Raw genomic sequence first — 26,421 nt, forward strand, 5'->3', positions numbered from 1 at the left:
AAGAAAGTAATTAAACGTTTCTTGTGCCGCTTCTTGAAGGCATGTATGATGCTATTATTTGGTATCAGCTGGTGCACACAAACATGTCAGCGTTTTGTTAATAGATGCCAATCGAATTTCATCACTACTTTTTACTCATTACATTTTTAAACTGACTTCAGAAGTGTAAACAGTTGAAAAAAGAAAGCATAACATGACCTAAGTATAGAAGCATAAATATGGCTGTGCAGCATGTCGTCCATAATTTTTTTTATTTTATTATCTGAATGTATAGTAAATACCTGCATACAAAATCCACACGGCCATTTCAGAAATGTTTTTTATTGTAGCAAATTACATTGGCTTGATTATCCATTCCTTTGCGACCAAATGCCGAAAGTGTTTACAGATCAAGTCAAAGCAGTGAAAAATGCAAGTTAGTTAAATATCTTAACTATTAGTCCTTCACTTCTTCAGTACATTCTAATCACACTACGGTTTGCTGATAATTCAAGTGTACACACACATACAACTGTGCTTGAAAGAAAAGCTTACATATGGCAACGCCGTTCACAAATTCAGCAGGTTATACATGTAGCTTGTATATGTGAAATTCACTGCAGCAAAGTGAGATTGTGCTCACAATAAGATTAACAAAAGTAGTGTTAATTTCATCAGAAATGATGCAACTGGACCTTGAACATGTTATACGTCTTGAAAGAGTTGGTTATGTTTATTCACACCCCTGATGCAACATTTGAAAGTCTGTGATGATGCTTTTTGTGAAAACATTGTGCAAATACTGCTTTAACCTTGCACTTCACAGAGTAGCCTAACATGAATAAAGCAGTCCAAAACTGTGTGAAGTTTGTATAATCATGCTTGGAAATGTCATATAAAATTGGACCCTTAATATTGTATATTGTGAATATTGATCCTTTTGTTATTGTTTTGATGAAACTTTCATGTTGACCAGTTTTTGCTAATATGACCCACTTGTCTAGTTGGTTTGGCAACAAGGCTGCAGCTCTGGGTATTCCTGCCCCAATCACATCTCACAGATCAGCATTAAGCACTGTGAGCCGTTTGTCTCAAACTATTGCGAAAATAAAACCCATAAATACAGATGTGGACAGCTGTTCAAAACATCTCGCAGTGATCCCTCTGTGGTTTTTGGACCTTTTGAGCCTTATCACTTCAGCCCACCTGCCACTGTGGAGCAAACACAAAAAGAAAACAAAACGATTATCATTATTATTATTTTTGTTATCATCTCAAATACCCTGTAAATTCAGAGATTTGTTTCTAAATTCATTATACATACAGATAATTGCTGAAACGTGTAAAGTCTTAGAACTACATGGTACTCAATTGTGGAGATATAGCGCTGTTTTACACCATTGCAGTTTTCCTGATTTTTTTGGGGGGCATGGCTAAAATGGCATCACGTAACGCACTTTGGCCTGGCTGCTTTAGAGCACCTTGCTGTCGACTGTGAGTGCATGCATGTCACAGAGAAAAGGCGGATTAGCAAGGAGGGGAAAAACATTTAAAAATCCAACTTGACAGCCAGCATGTGGACCAGGGCTTCAGGCTGGCATAGCCGATTTAGAGCGCCTCGTTGTCAACAGTGAGTGCTTGCACAATACTGAGAGAAGGCAGAAGAGCGAGGTTAAAAAAAAAATAATAATAATAAAAAAATCCCACGTAACACCCAGCATGTGGACAGGGTCTTCGCACCTGCGTTGGCGCTTTGGAGCGCCTCGATGCCGCAGCATGGAAAGGCCCGATGACAACCTGTTGGGATATACTCCAGCCACCGGCTGCTTATAGTCGATATATTTTGAGGCTCAAACATGTAGTTCGTATGTGTATACATAAGAAAGATGCTAGACGAAGTAGCATCCCTTTGGAGTTGTGGTGCATCAAATGGACACGCTAACAGCATTGCAGAGCGGAGAGAATGGCTTGATTTTTTCCAAATTTTGAAGCCTAATTTTATTTACTTGATGATTTTTTTTTTTTAACCATTCAAATATGGGAAGGTAGTGAACAACATTTCCCTGAGGTGTTTTAAATTTAGAAGACATTTATTTTTTTATTTACAGGCACTTTGAGCCCACGTTATAGGAAGTTTGATCTCAGACACAATTGAGTTAAATCTCTGACTGAAAGTGAACAGATATTAATATTTTGTATAAAATATCAAAATGATTCACTTATCCAGTTCCTGCTTAAATAGATGCACTTTTACATAACTGTCTTGTTATTATTCAACTTCAATGCAAAGGGTCACAAAATGGCTTACCTTCAACCCACCACCGCTGCCAGAAACAGATGTACTCATCTTCTGTTTCTCAATCTCTTCTTGCTTTTTTCTTTTCCTTTCAACCGCTTCTGGGTTTTTGACACCCCGGTGTGCTGTCTAATAAAGAGCATTGGATATTAAACTGCAGGTGTTTAAAAACATACTGCATACATACAGGGCTAGGGGAGGGTCCAGACAGCGTTTTTTTTTTTTTTTTTTTTTTTTTAAACAAACAATTTACATTTAGCAATAAGAGTGCATCACAACCAGCAAAGCGACATCCAGTATAACTGCCAGAAACGTATGAGATTCAGAGGCAACGCACACTAAAGGTGTGCTGCAATGTGAGGGTGGGTTAAGATTCAGCGTGTTTTATGAGGCTAGCAGTTTTTATTCCGCACAGTGCCAGAGTGAGCCCTGTTTTTCTCTCGCTCTCTCTCTCTTTTTTTTTTTTTTTTGCAGGACTAAGGAGGATGTGGTAGATGAGGTAAGGTTCAATCAAGAGTCACCAATTTATGTCCACTTACCTTGTAGCAGCTTTTGTGTGGCTCTTACGGGTGTGCAAGTGTCTTCTCTGGACAGTAAAACATTGCTCACTAAAGATCATCTTAATTTCCTTTTTTTTTTTTTTTTTTAAACATATCAGTTCACTTAAAACACATAGAGCTCTGCAAACAAATTCTCAATTCACACTTATGCGTTTACCACTAAAGAGATCAGAAATAACGTTAAAAACAGTTGATCAGATTTCCTCATATAGTGGCCTCTGTTCTAAACGACGCCACACTCCGAAGTAATCTGACTAGCTTTCCATTGATGAACAATTGGGTCTGTACTTTGTGAATATGAAATGTAATATTTTCTTTCAGAATTACTCTTGTGCACTACATGCATGGAAAACACATCTTTCCTTTTCCATTCATTAAGTCTTTACAGTGTCAATGCGTCCAGTACGTTTTTTCTTTAATTTGTTTTTTAAAATACATTTTAGCCATTGTTTCCCTTATAGGATTTATTGTTTTCAATGTTTTAACTTTTCCGTTTTATGTGTCATATATCCATCTCATTTGATACCATACTGGCCTGAATTCCCTTGTAAAAGTGAAATATTTAAATGAAACCTTTCTGGCAAAATAAAAGGTAAAAGACGGCCAAAGCACCACGAACATCCTGAGGCTGCAACGTCACATGACACCTTCATGAAGGTGGGATTATTTACCACTCATGCAGTCAAGCTGTCTGTTGTGTTTAAGGAGTGGAAGCATTTCTTTCCCAGACAAACATGTTTACCTCTTTTTGTCTTTTTTCTGCAGCCTCAGCCAACTGTTGCCTCCTCGTCTCCTGGAAACACGACAACAATCTTTTACCTTCACAAGTAAACAAACCAAAGTGTGGTTTACCGAGCTCGTCCTCGCGTGTACACGATTTCAAGGTAATATTTCAGAGTAATAGCACAGACATTGTATTGATAGGAGTTATTTGTCGTGGTTACTACATACTGGATCTGGAGTGTCAACAGCGTCGTCGACTGACCCACCAAAGCACGGTAAGCACATCCCCATTCTGTACTTCCAAGCAAAAGGCAACGTTGAGAGTAAGTTTTCGGATTCTATCTACTTTGTGTTGCTGCTAAAACTACCAACTAACTACTGCCCTACTAACTGGACAACTCTTTCAGCTGTGTGGGCCGGCGGTGGTCAAAAGAAAAGTAAGAGGCAGCTTGTACTCTTAACGGCTGCTGAGGCTCCGTGCTGGGGCATGACGTCGACGTTAGCTTCGGCCAACATTAGCATTGAAGCTAAAGCTACGAAGCACAGCCGCGACAGTGACGTATACTATACAACCCGGACAATACATAATACTATACAACCTCGTATTTAGACGCCTCTGCATTTGGAAAGTAGCCTTTGAACGCAAATGTTAGACTTCGTAGTTAGCTTCGGTAACCGTTTTTAACCTATAGATATAGATATACTGTACATATTACCCATTGGTTTCACCCAAAGCTAGGCTAAGGTAGTGTAGTTGTACTGGGGTATGTTCAAGAACAATCAACTAAACGAACACTACACTTCTGTTAACGCCTAATCTCTTACGTAAGAAAACGTTATACTGTTATTCAGAAAATGCTGTACTATATTTTCTAGTCAACGATATTTGTTGACAAGTTTGTGTGAGTGCAGCAATTAATTAATCGGTGAACGACTTTGTAACGGGCAGATTTTGAACACAACTCAGGAGTGATCCCGAGTTGTGTACACAGACACGCATTTCCAATAGCTTGTGCAGTAGCACCATCTTGTGGCGAAAGTACATAATTGTCAGCCTGACAAGCACCCATAAACACTGTAGTAGTATCAACTGTACAGCTGCGTTAACAATTATGATTGACTGCATTAAAAAAAAAAACTCAGTGACTGGCACAATAACTCTGTGATCATGTCACACATTCACTACACAACCATTTTTCTTTTCTAAAATATACTGTATAACACTGTATGACAGATTGCATGTTTTGCTGCTGAAATACCTGAAGTGGGACTTCCATCAGGTAAAATTGCATTAATCTAATGAAACAAAGTTTCAAACGTTGATTTATTCCACCAACTTCAAACCAAGTCCACTTTTGAAAATATATTGTCCTCTTGTTGTAATTGGTTGAAAGATGGAAGAGCCTTTTGAGGGGGTGAGTGATGCTCCATAAAGCAGTTCCATCAAATCAGTATTCTCAAGCTTGACAGTTTAATGCCGGAGCCGATTTCACCCAGCAAACACTTCAAACTCCTCCCCTCCATCCCAGCAGCAGCGTTCCAGGTTATTTTACAACTCAGAGTGTGGCACTGTGGGGGAATGGAAGCCTCATGAGATTATGCAGCGTTTACAGGTGGACATGTGTCAATGTCAAAGTTATTGATGGAGGATTTACGTTGATGACACATGGAGGGGAAATTATCTCAGCATGTTGATGGCTCCTCAGGTGAGTTTCACAAAACATGATAGCTTTAAGTCGAAAAAAAGTGAGTTTATGGTATTTGTAAATATAGTCCATCTATATTATTAATATTGAAGTCACTTTTCTTATGTCATAGGTAAGGATATCAATACTGCATATATCTCAACAGATGTATTATTGACTATCACTCTGTTTCCAATAAAACATGTTTTTCTTATTCTTGATTCTTCATATACTATAAAACGTGCAACAGGATGCATCTTCAGCATTATTAGCAGCAGGAAGTATATACAGTTAACAAACTATGTCAATGATAATATAGGCAGATTTCTGATCGTCAACCAAAACATTAAACAAGAATGTGTGGCGACCAGGAAATGTGGTCATGAATAACCAGACTAAAATGTCAGAACATTGTATTTAGTATTTTAGATCAATAACAACTAAACTAAATAATCAAAATCGGAACTGAAATATATACACTACTGTATATATCTAAAATATACAAGAAATGTATTTCACCACAGTTGCTAAAAAGCATCTTATGGACACCGTGTACATCTTAAGTTGATAGCAAACCACTAAGTACAGCAGATAATTCATTCTTGTCATCCCTTAAAGTTGTGCTGTTAAATTGCTGGACCTATGGATAGGAAACAATAGATGGAATTAGATCTTTAGTGTTGATTTATTCATGAACTTTGAATGAATGTTGGAAATGCCTGGTAAAGCTGTTTAGTCAACATACAAAGTTGTCATGTTGTTTTCCATATTCAAGAAAACAGTAGGTTGTCCCAGTCTACTTTCTATTTAAAAAAATATTCAAATTAAATGTTTGCAGAATAGTTATGAGATCATTTTATCATATGTGCATAAATTTCAGTGATGAGCCACAGAAACAGAGCATGACAACCATTCACTTTAATGAGGTTATTTCCAATGCGCATGCATGCTGCAACTTCTATGAGTTGTTACTGCACATATCATTATGGCCTGAGGCATACGTACATAAAAATGTAAACGCTGTGGTCATGTTCTGATTGCGAATAGGACAATGTTTGCACATAAGGAGACGAAATCTGAAGTCCAGTTTCATTGTTTGCCATCAATTACAACATGTGTTAACCTGTCACAGGGTATTTATGTCTATAACTGGAATGTAAAGACCAATATCGCATTGCTATACAGTATATTTTGACTTGTGTGACCTGGTTATTTTTTACATTTTTATTGTCACTACATCAAATATTTTCCTGTAACTATTTCATCGTTATTAATCTTTTCTCTGCTGATTGACTGATAGAAATCATGCAGTTCTCCTGCCTCAGAGCCAGGCATGCAGGGTCCATTGCTACCAAATATGGTTCCATCCATCCATCCATTGTCTCAACGTGGCTCTATGATGAGACATTGTTAAACGTTTTATCCCCGTCATTCATACTATTGAATAAGCTAGGAATGACATATTGGAATCAAGCTTTTTTTTCTAAGCATAATATGTTTGCTTCTTGGTGTGATGGATAGGGGGCTCATTAACAGCCAATGAAAATACCTCCCAACATCAGGACTCTCAGTTATCTACTTCTACTAGTACTGTACTTGCTTATTTGACTCACTTGACACATACTTTGGTCAACCGCTACTGCCATACATTATTTTTCTTTTCTCTAAATACAAATTTCAAACCATGTTAGAACGCTGCAAATCATCTGGACTGATTAACATACTCTAATGGTCAGTTTGCTATATTTAATACAGTACATTCAGAAAATACTTTTTTTGTTTATTCCTCAAAAACAATTACAGTATACCTTGTGTTTGCCAGTTTTATTTTGGCCCCATTATTTGTATTTGCTGTGAACCCTTTTTTTTATTTTTATTTTTTTTATATATACTGTGTCAATGGGTGCATAGCATTTTGCCTGCTCACTTTAAAAGATGTCTTCTGGTTTGATGGAAAATGTTTTCGACTTCTAGCGATCACTAATGCAGACTGTTTAAGAGCTGTTTAGGTGCACACTGGCTCTGAGAGGCCATGTTGTAATGGACAGAGCACAATTAAAATGCCCTTCAGGCTGCAGACACACCCCCTTTACCTAATGTTTTTGTATGAGATTATATAAATGTTAATACCCACTTTATTCTGTCGTCAAGTAGCTGGCAAGTGAAGATTTCTGTGCTCACTCAGACTCGTGTAACATAGTGCACATTTTCCTTAATAGAAGAATGGAGTGTCCTTGCGCTATCTTTTGTTTAAATAAATAATCAGCAAGGCAGGAAGTTCATCCAGGAAGTACAGTACGGTACCTGCTCATGCATCGATCTAATTTAATGTCTCCATGCCTTTTGAAAAATTTAATGACAGTTTTTCACTCTGAGTGCAGCCATACGAGACAAACACACACACTTACTCTTATCTGACCACTTGCCAAAAGATCTAGTATGTCTAGTTGCACTTTGTCAATCAGTGCTGGGGCAATAATCTTCATTAATGGCAGCCGGTCGAACTCTTACCATAAGAATTGATGGGACTATAATTTTTCTGTCCAACAAAAAGCATATATCTCCAGATTTTAAATATTTTTCATGCATCTGAAAAACTGATAAAAGTCCAACTTTGGAGACATAAGCTATTCATTGAAGAGTGACATGACAATATGGAAATACTGGACAGGAGTTAATTGAAAATACAGAATCATTTATACAAGCTTTCATGGTCATATATGCACGCAAACCTTGTATACATTTTCAAGAATATTCCAAAAATATGTACATAACAATTCAGTTTACTGTTCAAGGTTAATCAGTCATTTTGTGGATCACCTTGTATAGTATTCCTATGGAAAGTTTCCAACATTGAATTTTGTAACTCTACCCGTGAGTGTCCAGCTAAACAATGGCGGCCTTATTTCTGACTGAAAGTGTCATGCCTCAAGGGAACGCAAAGGAATTTTCAAGTCCTTTTAAAAATGCATGAGTGCTGTAACGTGATAGGAAGCTGTGATCATGTGTATATTGTGCTGATGCACATTTCTGATATTGCCCATATTTGCCAAATATGTCCAGTATGTCTCTGGATGTGCTTTAAGACAATATGATGTGACTGACACTGAAGAACGTGTGCTTGTTGTACAGGAGGACCATGTCAACAAGACAGTTGCATGTCAGTTCCCCTGCTGGACAATTGGGCCTGCCGGTCCTCCGCCGGCCACAGCAATGTTCCTGTCAGTCCTGCTCTCAGCCACTCAGCCTCCTGGAGCTCCTCGCCCACTCATACCCACTCTGGAGACACCCAATGCGAGCAGACCTCCGGTGAGTTTGTACCATCAACGTGCGGAATGTCCATCTAGCTGCAGCATGCTTTTTCAATTATGTTGCTGTTAATGTGACAAGTTGCATAAGAACAGATTAATACCAACTTCCAACTTTGAAGGAGCTTCCTATGCGAATGACGTTCAATAGACCTTGTGATGATGTATTGAACAATACTGTGACTGATTTAACCTCTGTGTGAAGAAGAAAAGTCGAGACCCATTGATTGATTGAATTCAGCACACAAGCAACCAGAGATCTGTTGAATAACCTCTCTTGGATTAAATTAAATCTGCTCTGAGATCTGATCAATCAAACTGCAACCTTATGTTTGAATAAGTAATGATAGAAAAGTATAGAGCTGCTTGATTGATGTTGACTCAGTTGTCTTTTATGGTCACATAAAAACTGTATGCAATGTTATATGGATTAGCTGCTGGTGGTCCTGCTCCGATATATACAAACCGTATCCAAAAAAATGAGAATATCATGGAAAGGTTTATTTATATCCATAATTTCATTCAAAAAGTTACATTTTCATAGATTGTAGACTTAGGGCCCACAATTGAAATAATTCCAAGTGTTTGTTTGTTTATTTCTACATAATTTGGGCTTCCAGCTCATAAAACCCACGAAGTGAGGAATCAGGAATGGCCGCATCAGTTGCAGACAGCCGTAGCTCATAGTGTAGCTGGGGCGGTGCAAAATAGTGTGCACCAAGCATAACCCGGTAGTACCCGGACAGCGGAAAGAGGGAGGTTGGGCGACTGTTCACTGTGGATGCACTATTTAAAAATATATATTTTTTTCACAATATAGTGTTTATTTCATCAAATTAGTTTTATCAAATTTGTACTGACCAGTGTCTGAACCATCTTGTGCCCCGGCACAGTGCCGTACTGGCCCCCGGCCACTTTAAAAATCAATTTAGAGTCTTCAATGAACCTACCATGCATGTTTTTGGGATGTGGGAGGAAACCGGAGTACCCGGAGAAAACCCACGCAGGCACGGGGAGAACATGCAAACTCCACACAGGCGGGGCCGGGATTTGAACACTATAAGGATAACTGTGTGTGTGTGTGTGTGTGTGTGTATATATATATATGTGTGTGTATATATATATATGTAACTATTGAAAAGTTAAAAAAAAAAATCTGTCAAATTAATGATGGAAGGCATAGTTAAACAATTTCTTTATTTTATATCACAAAAACAGGGGTGTGAAGTCATTTTATAGCCACTGTACATGAAAGCTGCAGTCACAGAGATCGACCTTAGGATGGCAGTGTTTAGTCTTACTGAACCCTTTCTCCCCCTGCAGTGCTGTCATCTGACCTACATCCAGGGAAGGATGAGATGAAATTTCACATGGGGCTGAACCTATAATAGTTGCTTGATTATTTATTCAATGGCTGGGCACCGGAAATGCTGTTAGCTTTGAGTTTTAAGTGGCGTGTTGCAACGCCCGCTGTCCGCCCGCCACAATTCGCCATCCCTACATCTGAACATTGGGGAAGTTGGAGAGCAGATGGTATTTGCATCGATATGGCACCTGGTTTATATGGCTAGGTTTTATGTGCCACACACTTGTGTGTGAGAGTCGTCATCAACATATTCTGCATACTGGCGGCACTTTGATGAGCCCAAAAATAAAGCGGGCTCTTGTGTCCTCTGTCCTCTCTTTTAGTGCAATAAGGCAAAATTTAAACTTCGATTTTAATATCCCGTTAAGCAGCTGTACTACGGAAAATAAGTAGTATTTTTCAAGACTTATGTGTATCAATTAGCCTCCAAGAAGGATTGCTCTGCAGCAGTGTGTCTATTGATTGTTGGAGTTTTTGCTCAGGGTCTGCGATGCCAAAGCAGATTGTTTGGATCAGAATGGGATGAAAGCATGTGTCGTCTCTTTGTAACTGCATCGTTATTGTTGGCCAGTCAACATTCTGGCATGTGATTCACTCATTGTGTGCTACTCTACTGTGCATGCTAGCCCCGCCAATAGTTGCATAATTATTCGCGAGGAAAGTACTCCAACCTTGTCCGCTTTAAAGGTTGCCTTCTGCAGATTGTTTGTTTCAGCTTCTTACACTTATGTCCAATAGTATTACTATTTATATCTGGACTCTTCAGAATAGTGTGATGCTTTGGTTTTTCTCAGTCATTCTTGTTTTTTTATTAGCTGTGCATTTGCGTCTTTATCCTGTGGGTCGACCCATGACCTGCAACTGTGACTTTCTAACGCTGACCAACACATTTTGCTACAGAATCTTTCGATAGTCTTAAAATTTATTTGCATCCAACAATAGGTTTAGGATACTCTGTGCCTGATTTAGGAAAGCAGCCTTTGAACATAACTGAGCCTGATGTAGGGGTGGGCAAATTTGTAAAATGGATTTACGTGCCAGGTCAGTTGTGGATGAGGCAAAAAAAAAAAAAAAAAAAAAAAGTTAGAATGTGTATGTAAAATATTCATCCATCCATTTATTTTGTACCTCACTAGGGTTGCAGATGACCTGGAGCCTATCCCAGCTGACTTCGGGGAAGAGGCAGGGTACACCCTGGACTGGTTACCAGCCGATTGCAGGGCACATGCAGTTTAGACAAACAACCATTCCCACTCATATTCACATCTATGGACAATTTAGAGTCTTCAGTCAACCTACCATGCATTTTTTGGGGCAATGTGGGAGGAAGACGGACTTCCTGAAGAAAGCCCACACAAGCATAATGGGAACATGCATTCCACACAGGAAGGTGCTAACCACTTCATGTAAAATAGGCAAAACAATATTTGAATAATAAAATAGTAGTTCATTCTTTTTGAAATGTTATTAATGTAGAGTGGTGCCTTGAGATACAAGTGGTCTCAATTACGAGTTTTTCAATTATATGCACTGTCGTTCGGCCGTTTTGTTTGCTTTGACTTGCGAGCAAAAATTCGTAATACGTGTGTACGAGTAGTGAACTAGTCACAGTAGTTGTAAAAGTATTACACTGCCTACTGGTGGCCATAGTCACGCACAACAAAAGGAGTTGCAATGAGTTTGTCATGATGGCCAAACTTAAATTATTTACATTCTATTGTATTACTTTTGCTGGCTTTGAGTCAAAACCCATGTCCAAATTTGATCAAGTTTATATTTTGTCACAAATCTACTATTGGTCAGTCCCCACACGGGTATGTTATTTTTACGAATTAATGACCAATCTAAAGTGTTGAAAATGGCTTGTTGTTTTTGAGGATGCAATGTTAATGGCTTAACAAACATGCTGTTTTTCTGGTTTCTGTAAAAGTTATGGTTTTGGAGATACTGGACAAGGATACGGCCTAACACCAGCAATATGTTTTTCCAAGTAAATATGATAGAGTGCCGTTTTCCTTATTAAAAAAACATCACTTTTTTTTCCTGGGGGAGACTGGAATGGAATAATGGTGTTTCCATTCATTCTACTGGTGAAAGAGGATTTGAGATACATGTTTTGAGTTAAGAGTGTGGTGAAGGGTGATGGAATGTTATAAACTTGTATCTCAAGGCACAACTCTAATTGAGATTACTTAAACAATTATTAGATATGAAATTGTTTATTTTACTATTTTTATTATTATTATTAGTTAATCAAATTTAAAAAGTTAAATGTATACTGGAGTGCCGTGAAAAAGTATTGGCCCACTTCTCAAATTCTTATGTTTCTGCACAGTTTCCCCTCTTTACTGTTTAAGATCATCGAAGAAATATAACCCAAATGAACTTAAAATGCTGTTTTTAAAAGGGTGATTTCATTAATTCAAGAAAAATGTTACCTGGACCTGTGTGAAAAAGTAATTACCCCCCTTGTTCAATTCTGAATGAATTGTGGCTAATCACAATTTTTTGTTAATTTTCACTGATTACACCCAAGCGTGATTACCTCTAAACCTGTTCAATCAAGAAATCACTTAAACAGTATCTGTCCTGACAAAATCAAGTCAGAGAAAAGAGTTGAAAAAGCTGCAACAAAATGACACCATCCAAAGAAATTCCAAACAGTCGCGAAATCGAGTAATTAACATCTATCAGTCTGGAAAGGGTTGCAAAAGCCATTTCTAAAGCTTTAGGATTCCAGCGAACCATAGGGTGAGCCATTATCCTCGCATGGAGAAAACATGGAACAGTGGTGAACCTTCCCAGGAATGGCCAGCCCTTAGTTAAGGTCAGTGTTCGTGACACAAAAATAACGAAGAGACTGGGCAAAGATGGCATCCAAAGCGAAAACCACTGCTGGCCAAAAAGAACATAAAGGCTCACATCAAACATCATACCAACAGTCAACAATGGTGTTGGTATTGTGATGGTTTTGGCTGCTTAGCTCCTTCAGGACCTGGACAACTTGCTGTGATTGATGGAACCATGAATTCTGCTCTTTAACAGAAACTCCTGAAGGAGAATGTTCAGCCATCAGTTTGTGACCTCAAGCTGAAGCACACTTGGGTTCTGCAGCAGGATAATGATCCAAAACACACCAGTAAGTCAACATCTGAATGGCCTAAAAAGCAAACTGAAGGTTTTGGAGTCAAAGTCGGGACATGAATCTGATTGAAATGCAGTGGCATGACCTTAAAGGCCGTTCATGCTCGAAAAGCCTCCATTTTTGCTGAATTCAAACAGTTCTGCAAGGAAAAGTGGGCCAAAATATCTCCACAGCATTATGAAGGACTCATTGGCAGTTATAGAAAACTCCTGATTTCAGTTGTTGCTGCTGAGGACGGCCCAACCAGTTATTAGGTTTAGGGGGCCGTTACTTCTTCACACAGGGTCAGGTAACTTTTTCTCACCCTCCTTAATAAATGAAATCACTATTTACAACACCATTTTGAGTTCACGGTTATATTTGTCTGATATTTACATTTCTTTGACATTAAAGTGGGGAAACTATGCAAAAATCCAAGAATTTGAGAAGGGGGCTAATAGTTTTTCACGGCACTGCAGTATACGTTAAACTTTTTAAATTTGCTTCAATAATAATAAGAATAAAAATAGTAAAATAAACAATTTCATATAAAGTACATAAAATAAAAAACATGTTCATGGCACTGTAGGTGTAAAAAATAGTTTACTGTTTTTCAAATTTGCTATCCAATAAACTAGTTAGATAAATGAATTGATATCTTCAAATTAACCAATTTAAGATAGCAACGGCTGACTTAATGTGTGTAGATACTTTGCCAACCCTGGTCTAAAAGCAGTTTTTGATACTTGATATTGGATCCCATTAGCTTGTGCAGGTGTACCTAATGAGGTGGCCACGTTGGCTCAATGTGGAAGAGTAATCCGCAGTCTTTTCGTTTGTTTGAAATCAACGGGGTCTCCATGTTGCTGCCACCTTATGGTGCCATTAGGCTGTGAGGTGCACGTGTGGTGGGGTCAAGCCGCCTTCAGTCAGTGTGGCTAAAAGTTGACGACTGATCGATGCTCGGATCAATACGCGGAATCGTCGCCTCATTTGAGAAGTGCCAGTCGGGTGAGTTTCCTGCAGTCCGTCAATCAGAAAGGGGAGGGGGAGACGTGTCAATCCCTGCAGCCCCCCTTTACCTCTATCCTCCTCCCCCGTGCACGTCACCATGACAACAGCCGCGGATGGTTCGCCAGTAGCGGAGGGATTGGGGTGGGGGGGGGGGGGGGCATGCGGAGCTTAGACAGGTGTTGTTGCGCTTTGCGGATCGTCCGAGGAAGGGGCTCTTTAGCCAGGATGGAACCCGAGAGGACACCTACACATCCCCGTCGCAGTTTCACACGCACGCGGCCAGTTTGCTGTTCGACTTAAGGAATTTCGTCAGGGCGGAAACACGAGCTCGCCGCAATGGTGCACCACTCGGGCTCCATCCAGTCCTTCAAGCAGCAGAAAGGTGGGTTGCAAGTCTGGCCAATGCGTGTCTTTTGCTAGTGAGCTTTTGGAGACTTTCCTCCAATTGTTTAGTACTTTTTAATATCAACATGGACTCAATCAAACATAAAGGACTTGGAGGTCTCATGGTCTCTTGGGATAAAGACCCTGTCTCCGCCACATTAGTTGTATTTATAGTACATTATTGCATGATGTATGAGATGCTGCAGGACTATTGAGTACATTTTTGCACGATGTGCTCAGAAAACGCATGACCTTTATGCACCGATGCACGATGCCATCGGTGCAAACAAAAGCTCACAGGCCAGCATAATCCTGAGCTCATCGCTGTAAATTACACATAGGCATAAATGAGATTTTTATTTATTATTATTTTTTTTTAATAATAAAGAATGACTCGTGTCCTGCGCATATTGAATTGAATTCTCTTATTTCGAACATATAAGAGTGATATGAAAGAGAAGAACAAAAGAGACAAGATTCAAAGAAAATACAAATCAAGTGAAATTGTACACATTTGTAAAGGAGTAGGAAGAAATCAAAACTTGCTTCGCTTCTCCCTATACCTCTCCTCCCCCTAGTTCTACTTCCTTATGATCCTATATGACTATTACATTCTATGAACATCAATATTATAAACCTATACCAATACAATAACAATAAGTAAGATAGTATTTATATATATATATACATCTTTATTCTCATAAATGAATACAAATCACTATCTGCAGTATTTTAGATGTTAATTAAAAAAAGACAAACAAACACCTAAATATGTATATTATACATGAAAAATAATATAAAATTATTTATTGTCACATACAGGAATGTACTTTTATATTGAAACTGCTTACTCATATTTTGTAAAGAGATATATATATATATATATAATTTTTTTTTTTTTTTTGCATTTGTTTATAAAATGGTTGATGCTTGGACATTTTTTCAGATCCACATTGAGTCTGTTCCATAGTCTCACTCTTTTATTTGTTACCCAGAATGTAGTTTTATTGTAGTTCTGCATTTTTGGATCCTCAAATTTACCGTGTCCCTTAATTTATACCCCCATGGATCTTTTTGTTGAAAAATTTTCTGGAAATTGAATTGAATTAAGTTTATGGCTTTATAAAGAAGTTGTGCCGTTTGAAATTTCACTATCATTAATTTAAAAAATTTTTTAGACTACAAATAATTATTAATCTTTTCTACAGTTATTTATAAAAGAGTTTAGACTGGTTGCCAGTCAGTCGTAGGGCAACTGCAGTCATTTAGCTCCAAATATCACAAATGCATCATAAGGGAACATCTTCAACAATAATTCAGACTCAAGTGACCTATAAAGGTCTCAATTGGAGATATGAGTGCTTTGTTAGGAATGAAAGAAAGATCATCCAAGGCGTTTGACATGAATATTTGAATATTCCCATGTCCGATTACAAAGGCAGCAAACGACGTGGAAAGATGACTTGAACTTTCACGCCCCACTCAATAGTTGAGTGAGTGCTAAGTTAAAATCGATGACAAAATAATTTTAGTCATCAGAAGGCATCTCGTACTCACACAGAGGCATACAAAACATCAAACAGCCTTCCAGATGAAAATATTTTGGCAGAGATGCGTTCTATTAGGTTCCTATCATTACTTGGATCTTAATGGTCATTCAAATCTGAAGCTATCCAAGTGCGAACAATCCTCCAGTTAGTGAGTTAAATCTCTCTGCCCTTCTGTGGAACAGTGAGACTGAACATTAAATACGGAAATCCTGCGACGATTACATTCCTACTGCCATCACTTCTGAAATGCCCACAGTACATTTGAGCACAAGCATGACGCACAGCCGTCTGCTAATGCCTGTGTATAGCTGAGTGGATTGCGGCTATTTGGCAGATGAATGACAAACTCAGATTTAGCATCGACATCAGCATAGTGGCGAATGCTTGCTATTGAAATGTACTGCGCTGCTCTTGGGCCATCGAAATTGACAACAAAACCTACAAACACCTGCTGAGTTGCACCAGAGCAGCTCACCCGTAACACTAATAAGAAAAAGTGGTATAGGAAATTAATGGATAGAAAACCATTAGAGGATGACCAAAGTGGCTGCTTACTTGGCTATACGTTCCTACGGGGATCTGCTTGACTGCCTTTATTCATTTATTTTTTGCAAAAACCCTGTTCATCTAGAAAGGACTTCTGTGAAATTGGGCAAAGTAGTCTCCATGAGAGGTCAGTTCCAATCAGTACATGGTTTTCCAATTCGATCTTGAACTGAAGGACTTTTGGTATCAAAGCAAGAATGCTATTGTTTTAATTACAAACACTTTCTACAACATAGTTTGGCGTCAGTTTGTCATAGCTTTAATAGCTCGTTTGGTAAGCTATCATTAAGTCCTATATTAGCATAAAATCGTGTATGCGTGTGTGTGTGTGTGTGTGTACCATTGTTCGCACAGCCTGAACCAAGCCACCTGTGCTCTTACGCAAGCAGCAGATGCTTTTGTAGTCGGAGAGATTGGTTTGAGGACAGATTTAGGCAGGGGACGCTTGCTACTGTTGCACATCCACCGCATTTGTGTCGATGTTAGATGAGTTGGTCCGTAGACGTTTTTATGGTACCATGCCAGGTAGTGTGATTCAACAGTGAGCCTCTTTTTGTTCTGCTTATGACCAAATGATCAGTCATAACACATTGCTGCTTTAAATTGCCACAACTTACAAATGCTCATTGGAATCTAAAAGTTAATGCCTTTTATTTAGGTATACAAGCCATGTGACGTCATAAAAACTACAATCAACACTGGTTATAAAAATATATGATGCTGAAGAGATTAGTGAGAAGGAGAAAGTTTAATCAGCGCAAATGATGCAATCCAAAGGTTGTGGCAGGATTGTCTAATAGGTTCTAGACCTCAGATAAAAAGTGACATCTGCTCTGAGGTGTGTTCACGGTCACCCTCCACGTGGACAGCAGACGGCATCTGCCATCAGAGACTCGAGCAAATTGCCTCTGTTCTCCGAGGAGGGGGGGGGGGGGGGGGGGGGGGGGGGGGGGGGGCGCACTGATACACGGAGTAGGGCCAATGACTGCTAGTTGGGGACCTGGCAGTCATAGTAACGGGGGGGAGGTGGGTGTCACTTACTTGCATGGGGGTGCTCCCGAGGCCGGGCCCCCCGGGCTGGATGACTGCTTGGTGTTGGGGCTGACCTCTCATGGCCCGGGGCTGCTCCTTGGGTTCCCCCCCCCCCACCCCTCCCTTATTGTTCCCTTGTCAGGTGCCCCTATCCGCCCTCCTTTCCAACAAACAAGGGACACTCTCCCGTCCAGGGACTGGCTGCATTGCGGGCCCTGCGGGTTGGCATGACACCAGTCTAAGATAAGATAGTAAGGCAAGGTAAAGTTATTTTTTTTTTTTGAGTCATGCAAAATTCACAGTGAAATTTGATCAGCCTTGTCAAGATAAATAAGATACAATAAGATAACTTAATACAGTGGTGCTGTCGTTCAGATCATTTTGGGCTTTGAATCGCCAGCAAAAATCTTTGATATGAATGCTGCAACATGGCAGTGAACTCAACTTATCTCACGCCACAGTAAGCAGCAGTTTGGCATCGTGAATAAATGTATTTTATAGTGTGCTCTCAGTGTCTATCAAAAAACACATTGCAGAAATTTGTGTTGCTTTTTTGGGCAGGCTGGAACAGATCAATGGCATTTTCATTCATTTCAATGGGGAAAGATGATTTGAGTTACGAGTGGGGTCACTGAAGGAAGTCAACTCGTATCTCAAGACACTACTGTACATCTAGAGTTCCAGGGAAGTGCTTGTCACAATACAGCAGCAAAGAGCCAACATTGTAACGGTAATGCAATATCCAATAATATAACGATAGTGTACTGTATCTGTTGTCCTGGGGCCTCATGTACAAAGACTTGCGTGGATTTCCTACTGAAACATGGCGTACGCACAAATCCAGGAAACGTCATACGCACACAAAAAATCTAGATGTATGAATCTGTGCATACGCATGAATCCAGGCACATTTGCTTCGTACATCTTAATCAAGGTAGAATTGAGCGCACATGTTGGAGTAGCCGACTCCTCCCTGTCCACGCCCATATTTAAATGTGCAAATCATATTTCAATGAACCCTGCACCTGAGATGCCGATTATCTGCATGATCAGGAAAAAAAGGAAAATAAGCAAGGTAATGAAGAAAACGTTTTTTTTCTGAATGTGAAGTTGCTCAATGAAGTGGAGGTGTGCAAGAAAATCCTCCGGCGTGAACACCAGGCGAAAGAGGAGTGAATGGGACAGCGTATGTGTGGCTGTCAATGCTGTGGAGTCAGAACACTGAACTAAAAAAGGACGTGGTCAGACATTAAGGTGGATGTGAAGCGGAGGACAGCTGCCCACCGCCAAAACAGGCGGAGGAATCAGCGCCGAGGGCCTCACCCCATTGGAGGAGAGAATCGCTGCAATCATGGGTGAAGCTGCTCTCGCAGGGGTGATGGGACCACATGTGGCTGACACTGACTACCCCACAAGGTAAATACCATGTATTTTTTATAACGCACAACAAATGTGTTCAGACAGTCATCTACACTCAGCCCGATGAGATTAAGGTTCATGCGTAAATGTCGTATGTATGGTATTTGTACTAAATCTTTTGAATTCAAATAGAAGCGCATTAGCATATCAAAGAGGATATACAAAAACATTTGTTTGATTATTCAATGAATTATTTTAATACAAAGGAGAGCACACGCAGTCGCAGCCACGTGCTACATGTTCGGGGATTCGTCCACCGTCTCTAGTGTCACAGACGCGGAGGATTCCTCCAGCATTCCTCACTGAAAAAAAGAGTCCTCTGAATTTACTTAATTTGAACAAGTCCATCGGTTGCACATGATTGAAATGTGTTAAAATGACATAATATACCAGATTTTAAATCAGATGCAACCGATGTAAATGTTCAAATTAAATTCAAAGGATTCTTTTTTTTTTTTTCCAGTGCTGGCATCACTGGTGTCACAGACGCGGAGGATTCACCCCCCGTTCCTGGCCTCTCCTCCGGCATCCCCAGCGTCTCCGATGTAATTACACTCCTACAAGCGGCTGCTGCTGCCGCCCGACTGTCCGTGTCCTCACCCGTGCTGTGCTGGAGTCGCGGGACCGTGAGGGCCAATAGGCGGCATAAATGATCGTCTTGATCAATTTATAGACGTCCTCGCAAATATCAGTGATTGATTAAATACACTGATCAACAAGTGAATTCCGAGTCCTTGCTTCTTTTACATTGTTGAAATCAAATGTTGTCGGGCATGAATTGTTCATCATTGCTAATTGTTCATGTGTTTCTGATGTGCACATTTATTATAACAATTTTCCAGCATCACCACAAAGTGTCGCCAAGGCGCCAACAGCTGCAGAAACGTGCGTGCGCCAGCCATCAAGTTGGCGTGAAGCACCGCACATTTCCACGGTCATGTCACTCTTGATACATCTGAACTTTGCCGTGAAAAAGAACGTACGCCACGTTTTTGTGCGTGCGCATCTTTTGTACATGAGGTCTGCTCAAATATGCGATTTGTGCGGAATATTCAGTGCTATTCTAGGCTTGTGCGAGTGATCCTATTGATCTTCATGTGGTTTTGATATGGAACCAGACAAGAGGATGAAACACACTTGCTCTCATTGCTTAGAAAACAGTTTTACAAAAGAGCCTGGTGGCGTCCACGTCTGAGAGCGTGTGTATTTATCATTTGTTGCCTGCTGTTTACATCTGGGACCATGCTTATTCTTGTTTGATATATTTATGATGGCAATAACACGGTAATCACCGTGTTTGATTGCTCGCCTTGGGAAGTTTCAGCTCATGGTTTAAGTAGGAGTCCAGCTGCAGCTTTAACTTTTCCAAACTTTGACTGTTGTTTTGCAGAAGTTTGCTGCTTTAAGGATCTCCTTAAATGCACCGCATACAGTGGATATAAAAAGTCTCAACAGCCCTGTTCAAATGCGAGGTTTCGATGATATAAAAAAAGATAGACGTGAAGAAACTATTCTAAAACCTTTTCCACCGTTCATGTAAGCTTTAATTGAAAAAAAAAAGACAAATCTTTTCAAAAGGGTAAAACAAAACAACAACTGAGATAATGTTGGTTGCAAAAGTGTGCACACCCTTATATATCTGGGGATGTGGCTGGGTTCAAGAACCAATCACATTCTAACGCATGTTAAATAAGGAGTCAGCACACACCTCCTACAATTTAAACGGCCCCTGATTAACCCCAAATAAAGTTTTGATGTTCTAGTTGTCTTTTCATGACATTTCTTTGCTTTCTAGCAGAAACCTGAAGGTATTGTGCTAACACTGCTGCAGATAGAAAGCAAGACCAATAGCTCCACGTTTAAATACAGTACCTTTCTTATCAGGACAATCCACTTGATGGTGCCATGAAGTAATGTCTTTCAGGTGGTTTCACTCATTTTGATATTCGTGAAAACATGCATCCAAAATCAAATATCAGAAGAATTGGTGCCAATATCTAATGGATCCCTCTTTGTCCTATCATTCAAGCCAGTTAGTTTTTGTTTGATTCTGCTGAACAACAGCCATGAGTAAAGGACCCTTTCAGTGGATCTGAAATGCACTCAGGCAGAGCTGTCCATCTAATGTTATATGATGCAGGCTTAGTTGAAAACTGAGACACTAAAAGTGCTTTGAGCTCAACACAGATGAATAATTAAAGGTATAGACACTGAGACACGGTGGGAAGCATCCCACTGACCTGAATTCTTGGTTCTACTTTATCTGTGGACATAATATCTTGATGGTGGCACTGTGGACAACTGGTTAACACATCTGCCTCACAGTTCTGAGGACCGGGGTTCAAATCCCGGCCCTGCCTGTGTGGCGTTTGCATGTTCTCCCCGTGCCTGTGTGGGTTTTCTCCGGGCACTCCGGTTTCCTCCCACATTCCAAAAACATGCATGCTAGGTGGATTGGAAACTCTAAATTGCCCTTAGGTGGGAATGTGTGTTTATATGTGCCCTGCGATTGGGTGGCGACCAATTCAGGGTGTACCCCGCCTCTCGCCCGAAGATAGCTGGGATAGGCTCCAGCACGCCCGCGACCCTTGTGAGGATATAGCGGTACATAGAAAGGATGGATTTATAATATCTTGATGCTTAATGCTTCAAACAGGAATAGTTGACCAATAAGACTCAGATTTCTTGGCCCGTTTTATTTAATGTTTACAACATTGTTGTGCTTCTAGTTGCTTTCTGAATGCTTGCAATTTGACTGTAAAATAGAGGATTTACTTATACAGGATCATCTTTTTTTTTTTTATGGCAGAAATGCTCAACAAAAGCATAAAGAGCAGATACAAGACACACGACGCACCTTAGTTTTATTGAATGCCACCTCGCAAAAACACACATATTCACAATGCTTATTCCTATATACAATGTCAACCCCCTGCCTAAAAAAAATTAATCCTTTTAATCTCACATCACAAGACTGACATGCGCAGGGTGCACAGACAAGATCCAAATCCCGGATCATGACCCTCGTCCAGCTCCCCTTGTGATTGTATATATATATATATATATATATATTGTTTTTTAAATCGCAGCATATAAACTTGTTTTGGCACACGCTGGTTGTGAGGTGTTTCTTCCCACACTCACTTCCCTCTAATCTCTTTCGTTTTATCTTATTTTAGTATTCCTGCGTTTTAAGATTGTTGTCCTTCTGGTACTGGACTCACTAAACACAGACGCAGTCAAATCGCACACACAGGATTAATTTAGCCAGCCCACAGTGAGATTAAAGACTGGATTTCACATTTCATGAACCTTATATATATATATATATATATATATATACACACACACACACACACACACACACAGCTACAGTGGTAGCTCAATTTACGAGTGACCTGATTTGGGAGTTTTTTTAAGATCTGAGCCATCACTTGACAATAATTTTTTTTGTCTTGAGCTTGCGAGCAAAAATTTTAGTTACAAGCGCTTTATGGCGGCATAACTTACAAAAGGCTGCTATCTTATTGCTTGTATGCAATGCCAAATGGCATAGACGGGCAAATGGAGCTAGCATGTTGTCGTTATAACCCTTAAAGCAACTTATATTTGAACACAGACAATATTAACAATATTCACAGGCATATATTCTTTATCCTCTTTGAATAACAACCAATAGTACTGCATCTTACTCAGTGCTTTAGTTGTGGATCTCGTCTTGGTTTACTATGAATCTCTGCATTATACTTTCCCCTGGTGGCCAAGGCATGCACACCAATAGGATCACAATGTCAGGAGGCATTGAAGCATGAAATCATGATGCACAAACTGTTGAATTATTTACATTCCATTGAATTGTTATCACTGCATGATTTTAGAAAGTGCAAGACTGGAGAGTGCTACAGTATTTTTCTGATCAAAAAGTTTTTTGCGGGGCTGGCATTTACATTCATTTCAATGGAGAACGATGATTTGACTTAACAACTGTGGCCACAGAACAGATTAAAGTTAAAGGTCCCCTTTCATCAAAATATATTTTTTTCCCCCCACTGGTTTAGTCATAACACAGGTCAAATTAGTCTGCAACTTAAGTTTGACATCTATGCGGTTTGTTGATTGAATGCAAATAGCCCTTGAACACCAAACCGCTTACAAAATGGGTGGATTTGAAATTGCCGATGTTTTGACGTAATTTTGTCAGTTAATATTCAAGTATCTGCCCACTTAGTGGTTGCTGCACGCCCACTCGTCTCAGGGAAAATGGCTGAGTGACAACGCGGCTGTGTCACGTGCAAAGCTTTGCATTAAGCACCAAACTCAGACAAGTTGAGGAATAAATGGCTTCAATTTATTTTTTGACAAAGTCCTAAGCATTTCGGAAACCACAATTGTGCTGTGTTCCGGTCCATTTCGTGAAGGAGGACTGCTGGAAGTGCATTTGCGGGTTTTGAGTGAGTGACCGAGCCGTGCAAATACAGTATATAAAATAATACGTGTTGTGTTTTACAACAACACTTCACTGTATTTAGAATTGATAATTTAACTGTAGATTAAATAGCGAAGCTTGAGGTCATTGTCACCAAAATGTGCACGAGCACGTTTCTTATTAGTGGGAGACCAATCCAACGCTTGGTGAATTCTGCTTCACAATGAGACCCCACATCAAAGCATCCAAACGCAACGTAGCTATGAACACTTGGCCGTCAAGATATCGTCAGCTGCCAATCAGAGCGACGCTGTTTTCCCATATTAAAACTGAGAATATCAGAGATCCAATCAGAGAAAAGCTTATTTACATGTCAAATATTATGAGAAACCTGGCCAGGTGAAAAAGACCAACTCAAATAGCTTGAAAAAGGGCATCCTGGGTATTTTCAACCCAAATGATCCTGCAAACCTGATAAAAGGACATACAATTTTATATTACAAAAAATGTTGATAGCATGGGTCCTGTACTGTGTCTTCAGGTCAGTAAAGTTCATAGATATGTATGTTTGTGCATGTTGATAACCTTAGTAGCTGGGGATGTCTTTGTTATCTCCACAAGTTATGAAATTTCCATAGAGTCAATTTCACACAACACAGAACTTGTCCAATTTGTGGACCTACGTTAGAGTTTGCAAATCCTTTTTGGGATCACCGAGCCTCGCCTCGGCAGGTCCATTAACTTGGCTAGGCTCTGTTGTGTCATCTCAGACACAGAGAGCCTTGCAGAATATTTAACCACCTGGAGCAGATTCACTGCAGCCTTCTGGGAATAAATATGTATGTGTTTATTGTGTGGGAGTTGCATGGAATTAAATGAAGCACCATCTTCCGTTGTTTGCATAGTGTGTCGATACATGCACGCTTCTAATCTTCAAGCCAATCCAGAGGCACTTTAGTCAAAAGATCAACCTTTTTATCTTCCATTCAGACACCAGGTGGCCATAAAACATGCTATTTCTGCATCTGTTTCTTTCTCGCCAGGCCATTGAACATGGACACTAATTGCCATTATAAGTGGCACAATATAATATCTTTATCAAATGAGAGATGAACAAGCTCAAGCTCAGCAGTGATTTTAAACATTGCAGATAATGGAAATGGACTACGATGTTAATAAGATGCCAAGAGTTGGTGGCATTTTCTTACTCAATTTTATCGAGTAGAAGGCATTTATTCCAAGTCAGGGGCTACTTTGAGAAGAGGCCTTTAGTTGTACAAACGCTTATGAATGGATGAACGAGATGCTGCTGATGATCTGTTGCTTGGTCCTAATGACGTGGAAATGGTTTTCCTTCTGTTTTTATTCTTTGTTCCTATGGTGCACTTCAGTTGGAAGCAGTACTAATTAATGAACAAGTTTCAGCCTTGAATATTACTCACTGAGTAGTGTGGCCAAAGAAAACAAATGTATATTGTACTGTGGTCCTATTTTTTTGTTTTCGTTTTGCTCTTTGTTGAATTCACTAACAAGTTGCACGCTGTTCTGCAAAATGTGTCCAGGTAAAATTATTAGAGCTACCCATTTGCACACCATCATTTTGTCCATCCATTTTCTATATTGCTTAAATCTTCAAGGGTCACGGGTGATCTTTAGCTAATGCCGGCTGTCAGTGGGTGAGAGGTGGGGGACTGGTTGCCTTTCAATCACAGGGCACATATAGACAAACAACTATTCACATGAACACATATAGACAATTTTGAGTCTTTGATTACCCTAACATGCATGTTTTTAGAATGTGGGCGAAAGCCAGAATACCCAGAGAAAACCCACATAAGCACGGGGAGAACATTCAACCTCTACACGGGAAGGCCAGAGCGCAAATTCTAACCCCGAACCTCAGAACTGTGAGGCAGACACTAACGAGCTGTACAGTGTACTGCCCCCTAATTCTATAGATCATGATATAAAAGGGGTTTATTTATTTAAGCGGAGAGAAATGTATCGGGGCATTGTCTTGATTAGACAGGAGGACACTATTTTCTGGCACTTTAAAGTTTAGGATTTATGTCGCATTACTATTATACTGTACGTCGAGTTTGAAACAGCCGGTTGGGCTGATGCAGTTGGTGGTGGCCAGTCAACAACTCATCATGTATCAAATGATAGATGTCGAAGATAGATGTTTAATAGATGAACTTATCACTATGTGATAAAAGGCTTCCAAAAGTAATTCTGCAGCTTGTTTGTTTTTTTTAAATTGAACCTTTATTTTATAACCTGTTGCCAGAAGCTTACAGTTTTACTCTTTCCATATCAGTGTGCCTAGTACTCATAACTTAACCAACTCCTTTCCCATGCAACAGCAATCGGGGAATCCCACAGAGATCAATCAGTACCATGAGAACGAGTTATCGCGTGGCTCGTGGCTGCGGCAACGGCCCCCGGGGATGCAGAGCGTATCATTGCAGCTGTTCATGCCGGCAAGGTCACGGAGAGAACTCTGCGCCGGAGGTGAAAGAACCCTGTGTTCCCATTATGAAGAGAGAGATTGGTCTCATCAATACATTTAACATGACCCCTACTGCCTTCATGTCAATGTTTTGGTTACAGTGACCTGCTTCCATTGCTGGACCTCTTTTTCGGGTAATTAGCCTTGGCACATTCTTGCTATTCATCGCTGCCCCTCAATCTCTCGTATAACAGTCTTGTCATATCACACTTAGTGCACTTTTGTAGCCACACTGACCTTGACAATGACCTCCGCTGGGATTTTTGTTAAGCTGATCTCACCGGCATTAACCTACTGGATATATTGAGTTCATTTTGCGCGTGGACCGTCCACCTCTGTCGTCTTGACTTATTGAGCGCAGTAATTTGATGGAAGAGGAGTGCTGATGCATTCAATGCACCTCCTCCATGAAGGACAGAATCATCCTCATCATCATCATCATCATCATCATTATTGCACTAGCTCATAAAATAGACGGAGGGCATCCGTCCATCCTC

At 39.9% G+C, this 26,421-nt stretch overlaps 2 protein-coding genes and 1 long non-coding RNA gene across 4 annotated transcripts in view; 2 read left to right on the forward strand and 1 right to left on the reverse strand.

The window, feature by feature from the left end:
• Positions 1–305: 305 nt before the first annotated feature.
• On the reverse strand, positions 306–4,283 carry svip (small VCP interacting protein). The gene is made up of 4 exons (XM_061774695.1): positions 3,787–4,283; positions 3,578–3,628; positions 2,288–2,404; positions 306–1,191 (listed from the first exon to the last, which is right to left on the reverse strand). The coding sequence occupies exons 1-4, from the start codon at positions 3,847–3,849 to the stop codon at positions 1,177–1,179; spliced, it is 246 nt and encodes an 81-aa protein (XP_061630679.1). The 5' UTR covers positions 3,850–4,283; the 3' UTR covers positions 306–1,176.
• LOC133478533 (uncharacterized) lies at positions 3,432–14,854 on the forward strand. The gene is made up of 3 exons (XR_009788705.1): positions 3,432–3,833; positions 8,376–8,552; positions 11,054–14,854. It is a non-coding gene; the product is annotated as an uncharacterized LOC133478533 (long non-coding RNA).
• A 2,687-nt stretch (positions 14,855–17,541) lies between these two features.
• The window catches only part of ano3 (anoctamin 3), a 35,106-nt gene continuing 26,226 nt past the window's right edge, over positions 17,542–26,421 (forward strand). The window contains exons 1-3 of one of the 2 annotated variants that reach the window (XM_061774685.1): positions 17,542–18,297; positions 25,779–25,926; positions 26,026–26,058. In XM_061774685.1, coding sequence (XP_061630669.1) covers positions 25,863–25,926; positions 26,026–26,058 — 97 coding nt within the window. In that variant the 5' untranslated portion in view covers positions 17,542–18,297; positions 25,779–25,862. The remainder of the gene's footprint in view (positions 18,298–25,778; positions 25,927–26,025; positions 26,059–26,421) is intronic. The other variant, XM_061774686.1, reaches the window with a different exon arrangement.

This window comes from Phyllopteryx taeniolatus, chromosome 5 (assembly GCF_024500385.1).
Source record: "Phyllopteryx taeniolatus isolate TA_2022b chromosome 5, UOR_Ptae_1.2, whole genome shotgun sequence".
Classification (NCBI taxonomy): domain Eukaryota; kingdom Metazoa; phylum Chordata; class Actinopteri; order Syngnathiformes; family Syngnathidae; genus Phyllopteryx; species Phyllopteryx taeniolatus.